At 47.1% G+C, this 15,800-nt stretch overlaps 1 protein-coding gene across 1 annotated transcript in view; it reads right to left on the bottom strand.

The window, feature by feature from the left end:
* IFT172 (intraflagellar transport 172) overlaps nt 1-15,645 on the bottom strand; it is a 129,116-nt gene extending 113,471 nt beyond the window's left edge. The window contains exons 1-4 of the mRNA XM_030554343.1: nt 15,496-15,645; nt 13,783-13,926; nt 6,685-6,797; nt 1,571-1,610 (exon numbers count right to left, since the gene is read on the bottom strand). Coding sequence (XP_030410203.1) covers nt 1,571-1,610; nt 6,685-6,797; nt 13,783-13,926; nt 15,496-15,534 — 336 coding nt within the window. The 5' untranslated portion in view covers nt 15,535-15,645. The remainder of the gene's footprint in view (nt 1-1,570; nt 1,611-6,684; nt 6,798-13,782; nt 13,927-15,495) is intronic.
* Nucleotides 15,646-15,800: the final 155 nt, after the last annotated feature.

Below are 15,800 nucleotides of genomic sequence, written 5' to 3'. Positions count from 1 at the left end.
GTGAAGCACTGGAATGGGTTACCTAGGGAGGTGTTGGAATCCCCTTCCTTAGAGGTTTTTAAGATCAGGCTTGACAAAACCCTGGCTGGGATGATTTAGTTGGGAATTGGTCCTGCTTTGAGCAGGGGGTTGGACTAGATGACCTCCTGAGGTCCCTTCCAACCCTGATATCCTGTGATTAAAGGACTGGAAAATATGCCTTACAGTGACAGACTCAAGAAGCTCAATCTGTCTAGCTTAACGAAGAGAAGAAGAGGTGACTTGATCACAGTTGCAAGTACCTACATGGGGAACACAAATTTGACTAGTGGGTCATGCACTTCATTGCATCTTTAGGCTGAGCTCATTGCAGATGCCCTCCCATCCCATTTTATTTCAAGGACTTGATGCAAGCCCTAATCCCCTCCTTCATACTAGGGCCTCTGTGTGTGCCCCCTTCCCTCTAATACCAAGGTCCTCCATTTGTCCCCTCTAGCCGGGGATGCTATCTGTGACCTTATTCCCTCTTCCTGGGACCTCCCTTTACTCCATAACCCATGGGCTCTGAGTGAGACCCCATTCCCTTTACCAGGGTCCCCATTCTCCCCCACCAAGCCACAGGTTCTGTGTGCACCCCTTTCTCCCACATTATTTCTCCTCTTTCTGCCTGGGAAATAAGTCCTTCAGGGTGCCAACATATTAAACTGTAATGGGAGGATGGGGGGAAATGAAATAGAGGTATTGTCATGCTGGAAGATGCTAATGGATGCCATTCAATCAGTTCTTTGATCTATAGACAATTGCAGAGGTGCCTGAAGCTGTGGCTCTGCTAAACAGATATCAGGAGCTCCATGTGTCTCCCATGTTTTCCTTCTGGTTTTCCAATTTTCCTCAAAAGCAACAGGTTCTGTTCACTGATGCCTAAAACATTCTGTGGAATTTTGGAACTGATCAGATATGCCACTCAGAAGTGGTCATGTTACATCCAAAACAGAGAAATGCCACTCGGTTGCAGATAGGGACTTATAAGCTTGGCCAATAATAGAAGACTCTGCAGTCTAGCAGGCAGAGGTATAACAAGGTCCAATGGCTGGAAACTGAAGCTAGATGAATTTAGACTCGACATAATGGGCAATTTTTTACAGCAAGGGTAATTAACCATAGGAACAACTTATCAAGTGCTGTGGTGGATCCTCCAACAGTGGCGATTTTAAAATCGAGATTGGATATTTTTCTCAACAGTATGCTCCAGTGCAAACAGGAATTAAATCAGAGGAGTCCTTCGGCATGTGTTATCCAGGAGGTCAGACTAGAGAACCACAATGTTCTCTTCAGGCCTTATGAATGAATAGCTTAGTCTCAAAGGAAGAGAGCAGAGCCCCCAGAGCCAGGACATTAAAGACACAGGGCTAGTTTTTCAAAAGTAATTAGATGCCTATAGATGTAGACAGGTGCCTAAGACGGTTTTGGAAGTCCTTCTGGCACCTATATGCATCCTTAGACAACTAAATATGTTTGACGATCTGGCTCATCCTGCCTGAGAGCCAGAGGAAAGACCTATAGTAGAGCTGAAAGGGAGGCTGGGACTTACCGTCTGAATGAACTTGTTGCAGATTACCTTCTTATCACCCCTGCAGAAAAAGAAATACACAAATATAATTGCAGTCAGGGCTGGTAACACTTCTGTGACGAACTGGGAAAGTTCTTAATATTTTCTCTGAGTACTGTGTTGGTGCCTCAGTGTCCCCATGGCAGTTCTTAAGTATCTGGCAGAGCAGAGGGCCAGTGCACCTAAATGCCTGACACTAAGTCTCCTAGTAACTAATGGCCTGGGCCCCTCCTCTGCAAAGGTGCCAGCTGAAGGTGTTGGAGACAAAGGGATCAGGTGACCTCCTGGCCCGGGAAAGGAGCTGAGGAGAGAGGAGGGGCTGGGAGGGGTTGTTAGTCTGGAGCTGGCTGGGGTCAAGGGTGGAGGGCAGACCTGGGGGTCTGGCTCACTGACCCCCAGAATGGACCCGGCCGAGGGGTCCGGTTCGCTGTATCTACAAGCTCTGTTTTAGACCCTGTTCCTGTCATTGAATAAACCTGTTTTACTGGCTGGCTAAGAGTCACGTCTGACTGCAAAGTGGGGGTGCAGGACCCGGTGGCTTCCCCAGGACCCCACTGGGGTGGACTCGCTGTGGGAAGCGCACGGAGGGGCAGAGGATGCTGAATGCTCCAAGGAGAGACCCAGGAGGTGAAGACGTGTGAGCTTCTTGCCCTGAACAAGTCTGCTCCAAGGGAGAGGAGGCTCCCCAGAGTCCTGACTGGCTTGGTGGGGAGCAGTTCCGGAGCATCGTCACGGTAACACTTCCTATTAGTAAGGCTGCCCGACACTTCCATTATAAGACCCTGTTTTCAGTTGCTTATACTTTTGCCATATGTTAATTTTATATTGTTCTAGTTTTTTTAATCAAAATGTCATGCAGTACCAAGTGAAATGCTTTATAAAAGACAAAGTATATTACACCAACACTCTTATCTTTATCAACCAAACTTGTAATCTCATAAAAAATGACATCCGGTTGACAGGATCTATTTTCCATAAGCCCATGTTGATTGGGTTAATTATATCACCCTCATTTAATTCTTTACATCCTAGGGGACTTTAATTTGAGTGATATATGTTGGAGGTATGATGCTACCAATACGAAAACATTCCTTGGCATTCCTAAATATGGTGGATGGCCATTTCCTAACTCAGAAAGCACTGCATCCAACATGGGGGAACTCTACATTAGACCTTGCCTTGACGGACACAGAGGAACTGATCACAGAATTAAAAGTTAATGGCAACTGAAAGTTAAAATCTAATGGTAGCTTAGGTACAAGTGATTATGGCTTGATCACATTTATAATATGCAAACAGAATAAAGTCCAAAGAAGTAACATACATACATTTGGTGCTTTAAAAAGGCCATTTTCACCAACCTGAAAACAATTATGAGCCAAATCAGCTTGGAGGATTTAATATGAAAAATCTGAATGACAATTGGGAATTATTTAAGAACAATTTACTAGATGCCCAAAATACCATAATCAAGAGAGAAGGCTGCATTGGTTAAAAAACCAACCTGCTTTAGAGGAGAAGCAAAGGCAGCTATAAAAATTAAAAAAATAATATATAACAAATGCAAGAACAAGGAAGTTGATAATTATGAATATAAATCAAAAGCTTGTAACTGTAGAAAATTTATGAAGCAAAGGGACACAAGAAGAAATCTGTGGCTAGCAGAGTTAAAGAGAATAAGAAGGTGTTTCTGAAGTATATTTAGGAAGAAAAAGAATCCTGACAAAGGTATTGGTCCATTACTAGATGGAAATGGTAGAATTATCAATAATGCAGAAAAGGGAGAAGTGTTTGTTGGGGGAATGTAAGGGTTAAGTAAAGACCTGGGTAACTGCTAGCATGGTATTAGGGAGGAAGACGGGCAGGCATTGTCTCTTCACTTGCTAGATAAAGTGCTATCCCTCTCTCTCTTCACTTCTCCTTGTTAAGGACTGATAAGCATTGCAGCTGCATAAGGAATGTGGGGATCTAAAGATTACTCTTTATGTAAAGCAGTGATATCTCCCCATCCCTTTCTTTCCCAGCCACCTAAACGAGCTCGGGGTCTTGGCCCCTTCCTCCCTTCTCTGTGAACTGCTGATCAAGGGAATTCATGGCTGCAATTATTGCAAAGAAATGTATCTGTAGAATATGCTAATAGAATGTAGAATATGGATCAACCTGCTCTTCTCTAACAGTGTTCAGTACATATTTCTGTTCTGTATTTGAGGGGAAAACAGATGATGTAGTCATATCATATAATGATGGTGAAATACTTTCCATTCCACTAGCATCTCAGGAGGATGTTAAACAACAGCTGCTAAAGCTAGACACTTTTAAATCAGCAGGTCCAGATAACTTGAATTCAAGAGTTTTAGAAGAGCTGGCCGGGAGCTCACTGGACCATTAATGTTGATTTTCAATAAGTCCTGGAACACCAGGGAAGTTCCAGAAGACTGGAAGAAAGCTAATGTGCCAATATTTAAAAAGGATGAACAGGATGACCCAGATAATTATAGGCCTGTCAGTCTGACATCAATTTGGGCAAGGTAATAGAGTGGCTGTCAGGAATAAGGCCCTGCAGCTATGCCTGCCGAATCCTCTGACAGCCTAATGAACAGAGCTGGGCTGCATGAGCCTGTAAGGGTGCGGACTCACCCCTGCAGCGCCTCCTGCTGGTCTCTCAGGGAATTAGCTCGTTCCAGCTCCGGAGTGCCCTCTGCAGGCCGGTGATCTGCCTTCCCACTTGCTGTTGGCTCCCGTGTCCCTCCCTGGACCCAGTGCTCCTTTTACCTGAGGTGTTGCCCCCTGGCAGTAACCCCTTTCAGCCTCAGGGTCTCCCCCTCCCAGCGGAACCCCCACCCACTATCCCCACCTTGCCTCAGGATCAGGATACTGCCAGTCATCATCTAGCCCCCGAGCCCTGGGGCAGACTGCAGTATCAGCGTACTTGTCACTGGCAAGGCTGCGTTTGGACCTGCTGCCTTTGCCTACCCCTGGGTTGCCCTCTGCAACCCCCAGTACCTGTTAGCCCAATGCTAGGCCGCATCCTGGGGCTTTCCAGGCTGGAGCTCCCCAGCTCCTCTGCCTTTCCCCAGCCCTGCTCTACTCAGGTACCTTGTCTCTAGCTCTCTACAGCCAGACCCTTCTCCTGCTACAGGCAGAGGGAGACTTTGGGGTCCTGGCTCACAGACTTTTTATACAGGCCTGCTGTGGCCTGATTGGCGCGTGGCCCAACTGTGGCTGCTTCCCCAGTCAGTCCAGCTTTTAAGAGCTGCAGCCCTCTCCAGGGCTGCTTTTTAAACCCCTCAGGGCAGGAGCGGGTAACCACCCCGCTACAGAGCCAGACTGCCTGACCCAGAAACCTAATAGGTACAGAATCAGACTGCCTGACAAAACAACCTGCCTGACTGGCTGAGGAAGCTAGCAAGCTGGCTCTTAAGCCCAGCAGTAGCAGCAGCTTGCTTGCTGCTCAAAGCATTTGCTAAGGCTGTGATCATTCCAGTCTCATTCCCAGTCCTGCTCCTGCCTTGCCTCACTCAGGTAACCTGGCTCTGACCCTGGGCTCAAATTTCTGACTTCAATGCTGACATCTCATACTGGCTCTGACCCTGGACTCCTATTCCTGGCACAACTCCTGCTTCAACCATAGGCCCAACTGTCCACCTCCCAGTCCCTGACAGCGGCTGATACAGGACGCAGTTAACAAAGAATTAAAGGAGCGTAACATAATTAATGTCAATCAATCCGGGTTCATGGAAAATATGGAAAAGGTAATAGTGTTGACGAAAGGGCATTTGACTTGGTACCACATGACATTCTGATTAAAAAACTAGAAAGAGATCAAATTAACACAGCACACATTAAATAGTTTAAAAACTGGCTAACTGTAAATCAAAGAATCATAGAACTGGAAGGGCCCTTGAGAGGCAGGAATTATTTTGGGGAAATTCCATGGCCTGCGTTACACAGGAAGTCAGCCTAGATGATCACAATGGTACCTTGTGGCCATGGAATCTATGAATTTATTTTATAAATTGCTAATTTATAGTTATTGCCATACATTTCAGTTTTGCAAAACAGGCGCCTGTTTGGGCCCCTCCCCTGCTATATGTTCTCAGGGCAGTGAGTCTGGGTACTGAGCAGGTACAGAATTATCTTACTTTGTGTAGGAGCTTTCATGTGGCAGCAGGAATATCTCCCTGCAGAGGGATAAGGTGGAGCCCAAACAGCTCCCTAGAACCACATGCAGGGGGAGCAGACCATCAGGGGGAGGGGAGAAGAAGGCCTTTTAAACAGTTACTTCCCAGAACAACTGTAGTTCTCGTAGGCAAGGGCCTCCACAGAACCACACTGCAGAGGATGCATGTGTCCTGGGTGCATCAGCACTGACCTGAACAGCAATGTCCACTGGGGCTGTGCACACTGCCCTTTTCCTCACTTCCCACTCACCTCACCATACATAGGAGAATATGGTGACCTACATCTGATTTGCAGGAGGCCACAGTGAAGGGATTTGACTTCTGCCACATTAGTACAGCCTGGAGTGGAGCAGGAAAGCCACGAGCAAGCCATGAGCCAAAACAATATGCCTGATGGGGCTCAATATCCCTAAGACTAACTACAGGAACGACAGACATTGAGAAAAGCCAAACTTCCATAGAAGGGAGCTGAATTCCTATTGCCCCAACTGTCCCCAGAAGGAAATGAGGAGCAGTCATGTCTGCACTCCTTATAAGGCCCTGGCAAAAGTCAGAGGGCACAAGCAGTGGGCAGGTGTGCAAAGGCCCTATAGCGTTCTCCTCCAGACCTCTGGCTGGCACACACCTGCAGAAGAGATCTGGCAGGTAGTACAGTACTTGAAGAACCTTTATGCTGTTCAGCAAAACCACTCAGTGTAACAGGGGACCGCAGTTTAGCGTTGGGTACGGTATGATTTGAAGGGGAAATGAGGGCTAGTGTAGAGTGAGAGCTGGCTGAACACCAGGGCAAAAATCATGGGTATGAAGAACACATTGTGCATTTCCAAAGCAGTCTGCAGTATTGGCAGAAAGGAGGTACCACACACACAGGTGCATGGCACCACACACACAGGGATGCTATACTGAGGGCCTCACCATTCCTCTCCGATCTTGTAGACGTAGATGATGTTGTCTGTTTGTCCAATGGCAATCTTGGTGGAGTCAGGAGAGAATGCCATGCCTTTCACCATGTAGCTCTTCCTGCCATACTGGGGAGAGGAGGAGGGAGGAAGCATGGACCGAGGGTGAGGTTAATAAAACATGTCCCAAAAGAACCTCAAGACAGACCTAGAGTAAGGGTCACAGGTCAACTCATTCAGTTGTGTAAAGGCCCATACAACATACAAGCTGATCCCATTCCCATCCCACCTCCATGGTGTGACCTTCCTGCACTTATGAACTACACTGATCTAGTGTTGCCAGGCACCTGGCTGTGGTTACAGCTGCTATATACAATATCTAGCAGGGAGGTTAATGAGAGTAACTAACCACTGGAACTTATCAAGGGCCAAGGGGGATTCTCCATCACTGACCATTTTCCAATCAAGATTGGATGTTTTTCTAAAAGCTAGATCCTAGGAATTAGTTTGGGAAAGTTCTATAGCCTGTGTTATACAGGAGGTCAGACTACATGATCACAGTGGTCTCTGGCCTTGGGATCTATGGAATGAGGGTGGGTCAGTGTGAGTGAGATACCACAGCCCAGCAGAGCCAGCTGAAGGATTAGGTAACCTGCTCGCTCAGTCTGATTTCTCCTTCCATACAAGTTGTTCACTGGATGTATGCTAGGCAATTAGAGATATGGCTCCCTATTGCTGTGCTCATGCACAAAGAAGCACATGCTTACTCCCACGGGAGCACATGGTCAAACACCACTGCCGGACCATATACAAAAGCATGCACAAACACGCACAGGTGCATGCATTCTCACAGTGGCAGCCCTTAAACACACTGACAGGTAGGTAGATGCTGCATACACTGGACATAAGAACAGTCATACTAGGTGTGACAGAATGTATCCCTGGGTCCAAGCCCTAAACACTATTGCAGGGGTCAGCAACCTTTCAGAAGCGGTGTGCTGTGTCTTCATTTATTCACTCTAATTTAAGGTTTCGCGTGCCGGTAATACATTTTAATGTTTTTTAGACGGTCTCTCTCTATAAGTCTATATATTATATAACTAAACTAGTGTTGTATTGTAAAATAAACAAGGTTTTCAAAATGTTTAAGAAGCTTCATTTAAAATGAAATTAAAATGTTGATCTTAGGCCACTGGCCCGCTCAGCCCGCTGCTGGTCTGGGGTTCTGTTCACCTAGGTCAGCGGCGGGCCGAGCGAGGCCTGCGGCTGGGACCCTGGCTGGCAAGGGCACGTCAGCCAGAACCCCAGACCAGCAGCGGATGGTGCTGGGCTGGCAGCCAGGACCCAGAGGGCTGGGGGCAGGCTGGAGTCAGGGCTGGGGGCTGGAGGTGTCAGGGCAGGGGGGTGCCAGGTATGGGTGAGAGTGCCAGAGTCAGGGCTAGGGTTGGAGGGGGGATGAAGGAGTCAAACAGAGGGCTGGGTGTGTATGATATATGTTGAGAAAACAACGCTGCGGGGCACAGACTCTCCAATAAGTTCCTGGACTGCATTGCAGACAACTTTTTATTTCAGAAAGTTGAAAAAGCTACTAGGGGGGAAGCTGTTCTAGACTTGATTTTAACCAATAGGGAGGAACTTGTTGAGAATTTGAAAGTAGAAGGAAGCTTGGCTGAAAGTGATCATGAAATCATAGAGTTTGCCATTCTAAGGAAGGGTAGAAGGGAGTACAGCAGAATAGAGACAATGGATTTCAGGAAGGCGGATTTTGGTAAGCTCAGAGAGCTGATAGGTAAGGTCCCATGGGAATCAAGACTGAGGGGAAAAACAACTGAGAAGAGTTGGCAGTTTTTCAAAGGAACACTATTAAGGGCCCAAAAGCAAGCTATTCCGATGGTTAGGAAAGATAGAAAATGTGGCAAAAGACCACCTTGGCTTAACCACGAGATCTTGCGTGACCTACAAAATAAAAAGGCGTCATATAAAAAATGGAAACTAGGTCAGATTACAAAGGATGAATATAGGCAAATAACACTGGAATGCAGAGGCAAGATTAGAAAGGCAAAGGCACAAAATGAACTCAAACTAGCTATGGGAATAAAGGGAAACAAGAAGACTTTTTATCAATACATTAGAAGCAAGAGGAAGACCAAGGACAGGGTAGTCCCACTGCTCAGTGAGGAGGGGGAAACAGTAACGGGAGACTTGGAAATGGCAGAGATGCTTAATGACTTCTTTGTTTCGGTCTTCACTGAGAAGTCTGAAGGAATGTCTAATATAGTGAATGCTTACGGGAAGAGGGTAGGTTTAGAAGATAAAATAAAAAAAGAGCAAGTAAAAAATCACTTAGAAAAGTTAGATGCCTGCAAGTCACCAGGGCCTGATGAAATGCATCCTAGAATACTCAAGGAGTTAATGGAAGAGGTATCTGAGCCTCTAGCTATTATCTTTGGGAAATCATGGGAGACGGGGGAGATTCCAGAAGACTGGAAGGGGGCAAATATAGTGCCCATCTATAAAAATAGAAATAAAAACAACCCAGGAAACTACAGACCAGTTAGTTTAACTTCTGTGCCAGGGAAGATAATGGAGCAGGTAATTAAAGAAATCATCTGCAAACACTTGGAAGGTGGTAAGGTGATAGGGAATAGCCAGCATGGATTTGTAAAGAACAAATCGTGTCAAACTAATCTGATAGCTTTCTTTGATAGGATAACGAGCCTTGTGGATAAGGGAGAAGCAGTGGATGTGATATACCTAGACTTTAGTAAGGCATTTGATACGGTCTCGCATGATATTCTTATAGATAAACTAGGAAAGTACAATTTAGATGGGGCTACTATAAGGTGGGTGCATAACTGGCTGGATAACCGTACTCAGAGGGTAGTTGTTAATGGCTCCCAATCCTGCTGGAAAGGTATAACAAGTGGGGTTCCGCAAGGGTCTGTTTTGGGACCGGCTCTGTTCAATATCTTCATCAATGATTTAGATGTTGGCATAGAAAGTACGCTTATTAAGTTTGCGGACGATACCAAACTGGGAGGGATTGCAACTGCTTTGGAGGACAGGGTCAAAATTCAAAATGATCTGGACAAATTGGAGAAATGGTCTGAGGTAAACAGGATGAAGTTCAATAAAGATAAATGCAAAGTGCTCCACTTAGGAAGGAACAATCAGTTTCACACATACAGAATGGGAAGAGACTGTCTAGGAAGGAGTATGGCAGAAAGAGATCTAGGGGTCATAGTAGACCACAAGCTTAATATGAGTCAACAGTGTGATACTGTTGCAAAAAAAGCAAACGTGATTCTGGGATGCATTAACAGGTGTGTTGTAAACAAGACACGAGAAGTCATTCTTCCGCTTTACTCTGCGCTGGTTAGGCCTCAACTGGAGTATTGTGTCCAGTTCTGGGCACCGCATTTCAAGAAGGATGTGGAGAAATTGGAGAGGGTCCAGAGAAGAGCAACAAGAATGATTAAAGGTCTTGAGAACATGACCTATGAAGGAAGGCTGAAGGAATTGGGTTTGTTTAGTTTGGAAAAGAGAAGACTGAGAGGGGACCTGATAGCAGTTTTCAGGTATCTAAAAGGGTGTCATCAGGAGGAGGGAGAAAACTTGTTCACCTTAGCCTCCAATGATAGAACAAGAAGCAATGGGCTTAAACTGCAGCAAGGGAGATTTAGGTTGGACATTAGGAAAAAGTTCCTAACTGTCAGGGTAGTTAAACACTGGAATAAATTGCCTAGGGAGGTTGTGGAATCTCCATCTCTGGAGATATTTAAGAGTAGGTTAGATAAATGTCTATCGGGGATGGTCTAGACAGTATTTGGTCCTGCCATGAGGGCAGGGGACTGGACTCGATGACCTCTCGAGGTCCCTTCCAGTCCTAGAGTCTATGAGTCTATGAGGATCCCACCCTCTATCTAAGCCTCCCTGTTCCTTGTCCTCAGACTGGACCCTACCCCCTACCTGTCCTCTGCCCCGACCCTTATCCACACCCCCATCCCCAAACAGACCCCCAGGACTCCCATGCCCCATTCAACCGCTCCCCTCCCCAACTGGACCCACAGAACTCCCAACCCATCCACCCCACCACACTTCCTGCCTGCCTCAACCCCTCTCCACACCCCTGCCTCCTGACAGGACCCCCAGAACTCCCAACTCATACAACCCCCCAGCTCCTTGTCCCCTGACCACTCCCTCCAGAGGCCCCTCACCCTAACTGCCCCCGCCGGACCCTCCTTGCTTCCAGTTTCCTGACTGCTCTAACCCCTATCCACCCGCTGCCCCTTCACAAACCCCAGGACTCCCATGCCCCATCCAACCCCCCCTGCTCTCTGACTGCCCCCTCCAGAGACCCCTGCCCCTAGCCACCTCCCCCGAGATCTCATCCCCCCCATCCAACCCACCCTGCTCCCTTACTGCCCCCACCCCTTATCCAACACTCCCAGCCCTGGGCCCTTTACCTTGAGGCTCCACGCAGAGCCAGACACGCTGCCCCGTCGAAGAGCACAGCCCCGGCCCTCAGAGTGCTGTGCGTGGGGGTGGAAGAGCTCCAGTTGAGCAGGGAGCGTGTCTGCCTCCCCGCGGAGCCAAATGCTGCCCCACGGGAGCATGCAGGGCTGCATGGCTCCAGGAGAGGGGGGAGCATTTCTGCTTCCCTGCGGAGCCAAACGCTGCCCTGTGGGAGCGCGCAGCCCCAACCCCCAGAGCACTGCGCACGCCAGCAGGACTCCAGGGGAGGGGAGAAGGCGGGGGAGGGGCCGGCATCTTGCTGTGCTCAGCCCGCGGCCTGGGAGCATGGACCCCGCGGCTTGCTGTGCCCAGAGAGTGGGGCCATTTGCCCACCCCGTGTGCACGTCTATGCTTCTGCTCTCTGTCCCCACGGGGGGAGCAGAGGGCAGAGGAGAGCGGCCCGGGCTGGGCAGGATTTTTAATGGCATGCTGGAGTCCCGGCAGGCTCCAGCATGCCATTAAAAATTGGCTCACGTGCCGTCTTTGGCACGCATGCCATAGGTTGCTGACCCCTGCAGTATTGTAATAACTTTTGTTCAAAGTATTCCTTCTGAAGTATCATTTGAAAACTCATAATTTGCTGGTCATTATTGTTCTGATAAAATACGTGTGGCAACATTTTATGTGAAGATGCAAGGTTTTCCAGTATGATGTTATTAACATATGTTCCAAATCACAGCTCTCCCCGAGCAGAAGTTGGCAAATAGGCCTGACCTAAACAAAGGAATGTGTGCTCTGCTTAATTTGCAGTAAACAGAGTCATCAAGCAGGAAGGGGAAACACAGGAAGCTCAAATAGATGAGAAAAGCAGCAGGGAATGTCCTTCCACATGGACGTTTTGTCTCCTGGTACCCAGTTGGAAATGCTTTACAAAAGGGGGGACTGAAACTATAAAAAGGAAGGGAGAACACCCCAACATATCCCTCTCTCTTCCCTTGCCCATCACATTTTCTACACCTGAAGAAACAAAGAAAGCCTTCATTGGATTCTGAGGGAAGGACTTCTGATCTAGAGGGTTTGGTCAGTAAAACAGCTGAAAGCACATAGTGAGAAACTTTGCTTGAATCTGATATATTAATTTGGCACCAATAGGGTTTTAACATTATTTTAGGGCTGTCAAATGATTAAAAAAATTAATCGCAATTAATTGCAAGATTTAAAAAAATAATCACAATTAATTGCAGTTTTAATTGCACGGTTAAATAAAAACAGAATACCATTTATTTAAATAGATCATAAATAGGGCATAAAAGCATGTTAGACAAATGCCTGTCAGGGATGGTCTAGATAATATTTAGTCATGCCATGAGTGCAGAGGGCTGGACTAGATGACCACTTGAAGTCCCTTCCAGTCCTATGATTCTATGAAGATGGTCAGAGACGCAATCCCATACTCAGGGTGTCCCTAAACTTCTGACTGCCAGAAGCTTGGACTGGATGACAGGGAATGGAGTGCTTGATAATTTCCCTATTCTGTTCATTCCCTCTGAATCACCTGGCACTGGTCACTGTCAGAAGAGAAGATACTGGGCTAGATGGACCATTGGTCTGACCCAGTATGGTCATTCTTATGTTCTTATGAAATTGATATTTTATATTCTGATCCAAATCCTGTACTATTTTGGGTATAGGCTACAGACTTCTGTTTCACCCGCCACCAAGAGGACCAGTCAGCTATGCTGGAATGCAAGCTAGCTGTAGATATTTCCAGGCTGTTTGTTTGCTGACATGGTTGTGAAGCATTTGAAAGGACTGAAAAGTTGCCACTTCTCAAGCTCTGAAAAGTCCAGGTGACACTCAATACACACGCTACGATCATATTATAAAGACTGAAAAATCACCTCTGAGAGTTCAGAAGGGAATGTGTTTTGGGGATTGGTCCTGCTTTGAGCAGGGGGTTGGACTAGATGACCTCCTGAGGTCCCTTACAACCCTGATATTCTATGATTCTATTCTATGTGTGTACTAAAGTATAAAAAAAATGCTGATACCTTGTATTTGAATGTTTGCATCAAAAACAAAAGGGGAAACATCTGTAGAAGGAAAATCAGTAGGTTTATTGTTTAATAGTTTTGTTAAAAAAGTTATTCCTGGTATTCCAAAAAAGTATTTACAATACTTTATACCATATACAATGTGTTTCATGTGCATTGCTTGTTTTACTAAGAAAGCGTACAGTAGTCTCTCTAAGGTTTAACTCTGTGTCATGCTTTCTGAAAAGTTTTGACAAGACAGAACTTTGGCCTCTGCTTCAACAAAGAGTTAAGTTGAAGTCCAGGAAAGAGGGGATGGTATAATTATACAGAATATTGCTTAAGCATTCCAACCCCTGTCCCCTTTACAACAGCATAGGAACAGTCTCGGCCATGTAGTTGTACTCTGATGGGAGCAGCATTTGAGGCTGTGCTTTGGGGCTGTGCAAAATGTGGTGTAGCATTTCAAGCTGTTATGAGCCCTCTGAAAAGTATGGAGCAACTTACAAGTTGCTCTTCTACTGCCAAAAAACTGCCCTGCATAGCAGCATGCAAAATATCAGTATCTCACAGACCAAGAGAGTAGGGTGTCCAGTTACACACAAGCAAACAAACAATCTCTTTACCTTTGCATCAGCAGGCTTGGTGGAAAATTTGTCCCTTCTCTCTCCATGCTCATCATACAGAAGCACGACCCTGTCTACAGTGCAGACAGCAAACTTGGCATTGTTGTAGGACCAAGCCATGCAGGTGACCTTTGCAGCACCATCCTGGAAGAAAACACAGCCATTGCCAGTCTGGAAGATGGTCAGACCAAAGGTCCATCTAGCCCAGTATCCTGTCTTCCGACAGTGGCCAATGCCAGATGCCCCAGAGGGAATGAATAGAACAGGTAACCATCAAGGGATCCATCCCATCGCCCATTCCCAGCTTCTGGCAAACAGAGGCTAGGGACACCATCTCTGCGCATCCTGGCTAACAGCCATTGACTCCAAGACCCCTTTTCCTGAGTGGTAACAGCTAATTTAGACCCCATCATTTTATATGTATAGTTAGGATTGTCAACTCTGCCATATACATTGGCCAAAACGGACAGTCTTTACGCAAAAGAATAAATGGACACAAATCTGACATCAGGAATCATAATATTCAAAAATCAGTAGGAGAGCACTTCAATCTCTCTGGTCATTCAGTAATAGACTTAAAGGTGGCAATTTTGCAACAGAAAAGCTTCAAAAACAGACTCCAACGAGAATCTGCCGAACTGGAATTAATTTGCAAACTAGATACCATTAACTTGGGCTTGAATACAGACTGGGAGTGGCTGGGTCATTACACAAATTGAATCTATTTCCCCATGTTAAGTATCTTCACACCTTCTTGTCAACTGTCTGAAACAGCCATCTTGATTATCACTACAAAAGTTTTTTCCCCCCCTGCTGATAATAGCTCATCTTAATTAATTAGCCGCTTAGAGTTGGTATGACAACTTCCACCTTTTCATGTTCTCTGTATGTATATACATATCGTCTTACTGTATGTTCCATTCTATGCATCGGATGAAGTGGGTTTTAGCCCACGAAAACTTATGCCCAAATAAATTTGTTAGTCTCTAAGGTGCCATAAGTACACCTGTTCTTTTTGCGGATACAGACTAACACAGCTGCTACTTTGAAACCCAGCTGGGATTATGTTTTCCAATGTGCATTACTTGGCATTTGTCCATCTAGTCCGGGGTAGGCAACCTATGGCACGAGTGCCGAAGGCAGCACGCGAGCTGATTTTCAGTGGCACTCACACTGCCCAGGTCCTGGCCACCGGTCCAGGGGCCTCTGCATTTTAATTTAATTTTAAATGAAAATTCTTAAACATTTTAAAAACTTTATTTACTTTACATAAAACAATAGTTTAGTTCTATGTTATAGACTTATAGAAAGAGACCTTCTAAAAACGTTAAACTGTATGCCTGGCACGCGAAACCTCAAATCAGAGTGACTAAATGCAGACTGGGCACATCGCTTCTGAAAGGTTGCCGACCCCTGCTCTAGTCCACAGTATCTGCTCTCCCATGGGCCAGCGCCCCCGGCTTTAGGGGAAGGTGCAGATCCCCACAGTGGCCATGATGGGGCAGCCTGCCCCAGGGAAAGGTTCCCCCAGCCCCGCCCTGGGCTCGCAACCCACCCGAGCGTTTGCGGTGCTGTTTCTGAATGGACCCCTCTGAGAGCGCTGCCAGGCTCCGGGCTCAGCCACGTCCTGTGGCCGGCAGTTCCACAGGCCCGCTGGGCCCCGTGTGAAACTAGTCCCACGCGCCGGACTCCTGGGTCCCGCCCGCGGCTGACCTGGGGGGTGAGCAGCGTCCGCACGTGCCGCAGCTGCATCCCGAGGCCTCTCGCGCCGGCCCGGCCACGGTGCCACTCTGGCTCCGCGTCTCCAGCCTCCGCGTTGCCCCAGTAACAGTCTGCCGAACGCCACAGCACGTAAACAGGCTACGTCACAGGGAGCGACCCGCACCGCGCATGCGCCAAGCCAGGCAGCGCCTCAGGGCGACGGAAGGGTTAGATGCATAGACTCCGCCCTCACGCGCAAATACCGGCGGCTCCGCCTCACCTACAAGCTCCGCCCATTCCACAGAGCCCCGCCTCCA

The sequence above is a fragment of the Gopherus evgoodei genome, chromosome 3 (assembly GCF_007399415.2).
Source record: "Gopherus evgoodei ecotype Sinaloan lineage chromosome 3, rGopEvg1_v1.p, whole genome shotgun sequence".
NCBI classification, from domain to species: Eukaryota; Metazoa; Chordata; order Testudines; family Testudinidae; genus Gopherus; species Gopherus evgoodei.
The sequence above is the reverse complement of the archived record's forward strand: the minus strand, read 5'-3'. Positions and strand labels throughout refer to the sequence as shown.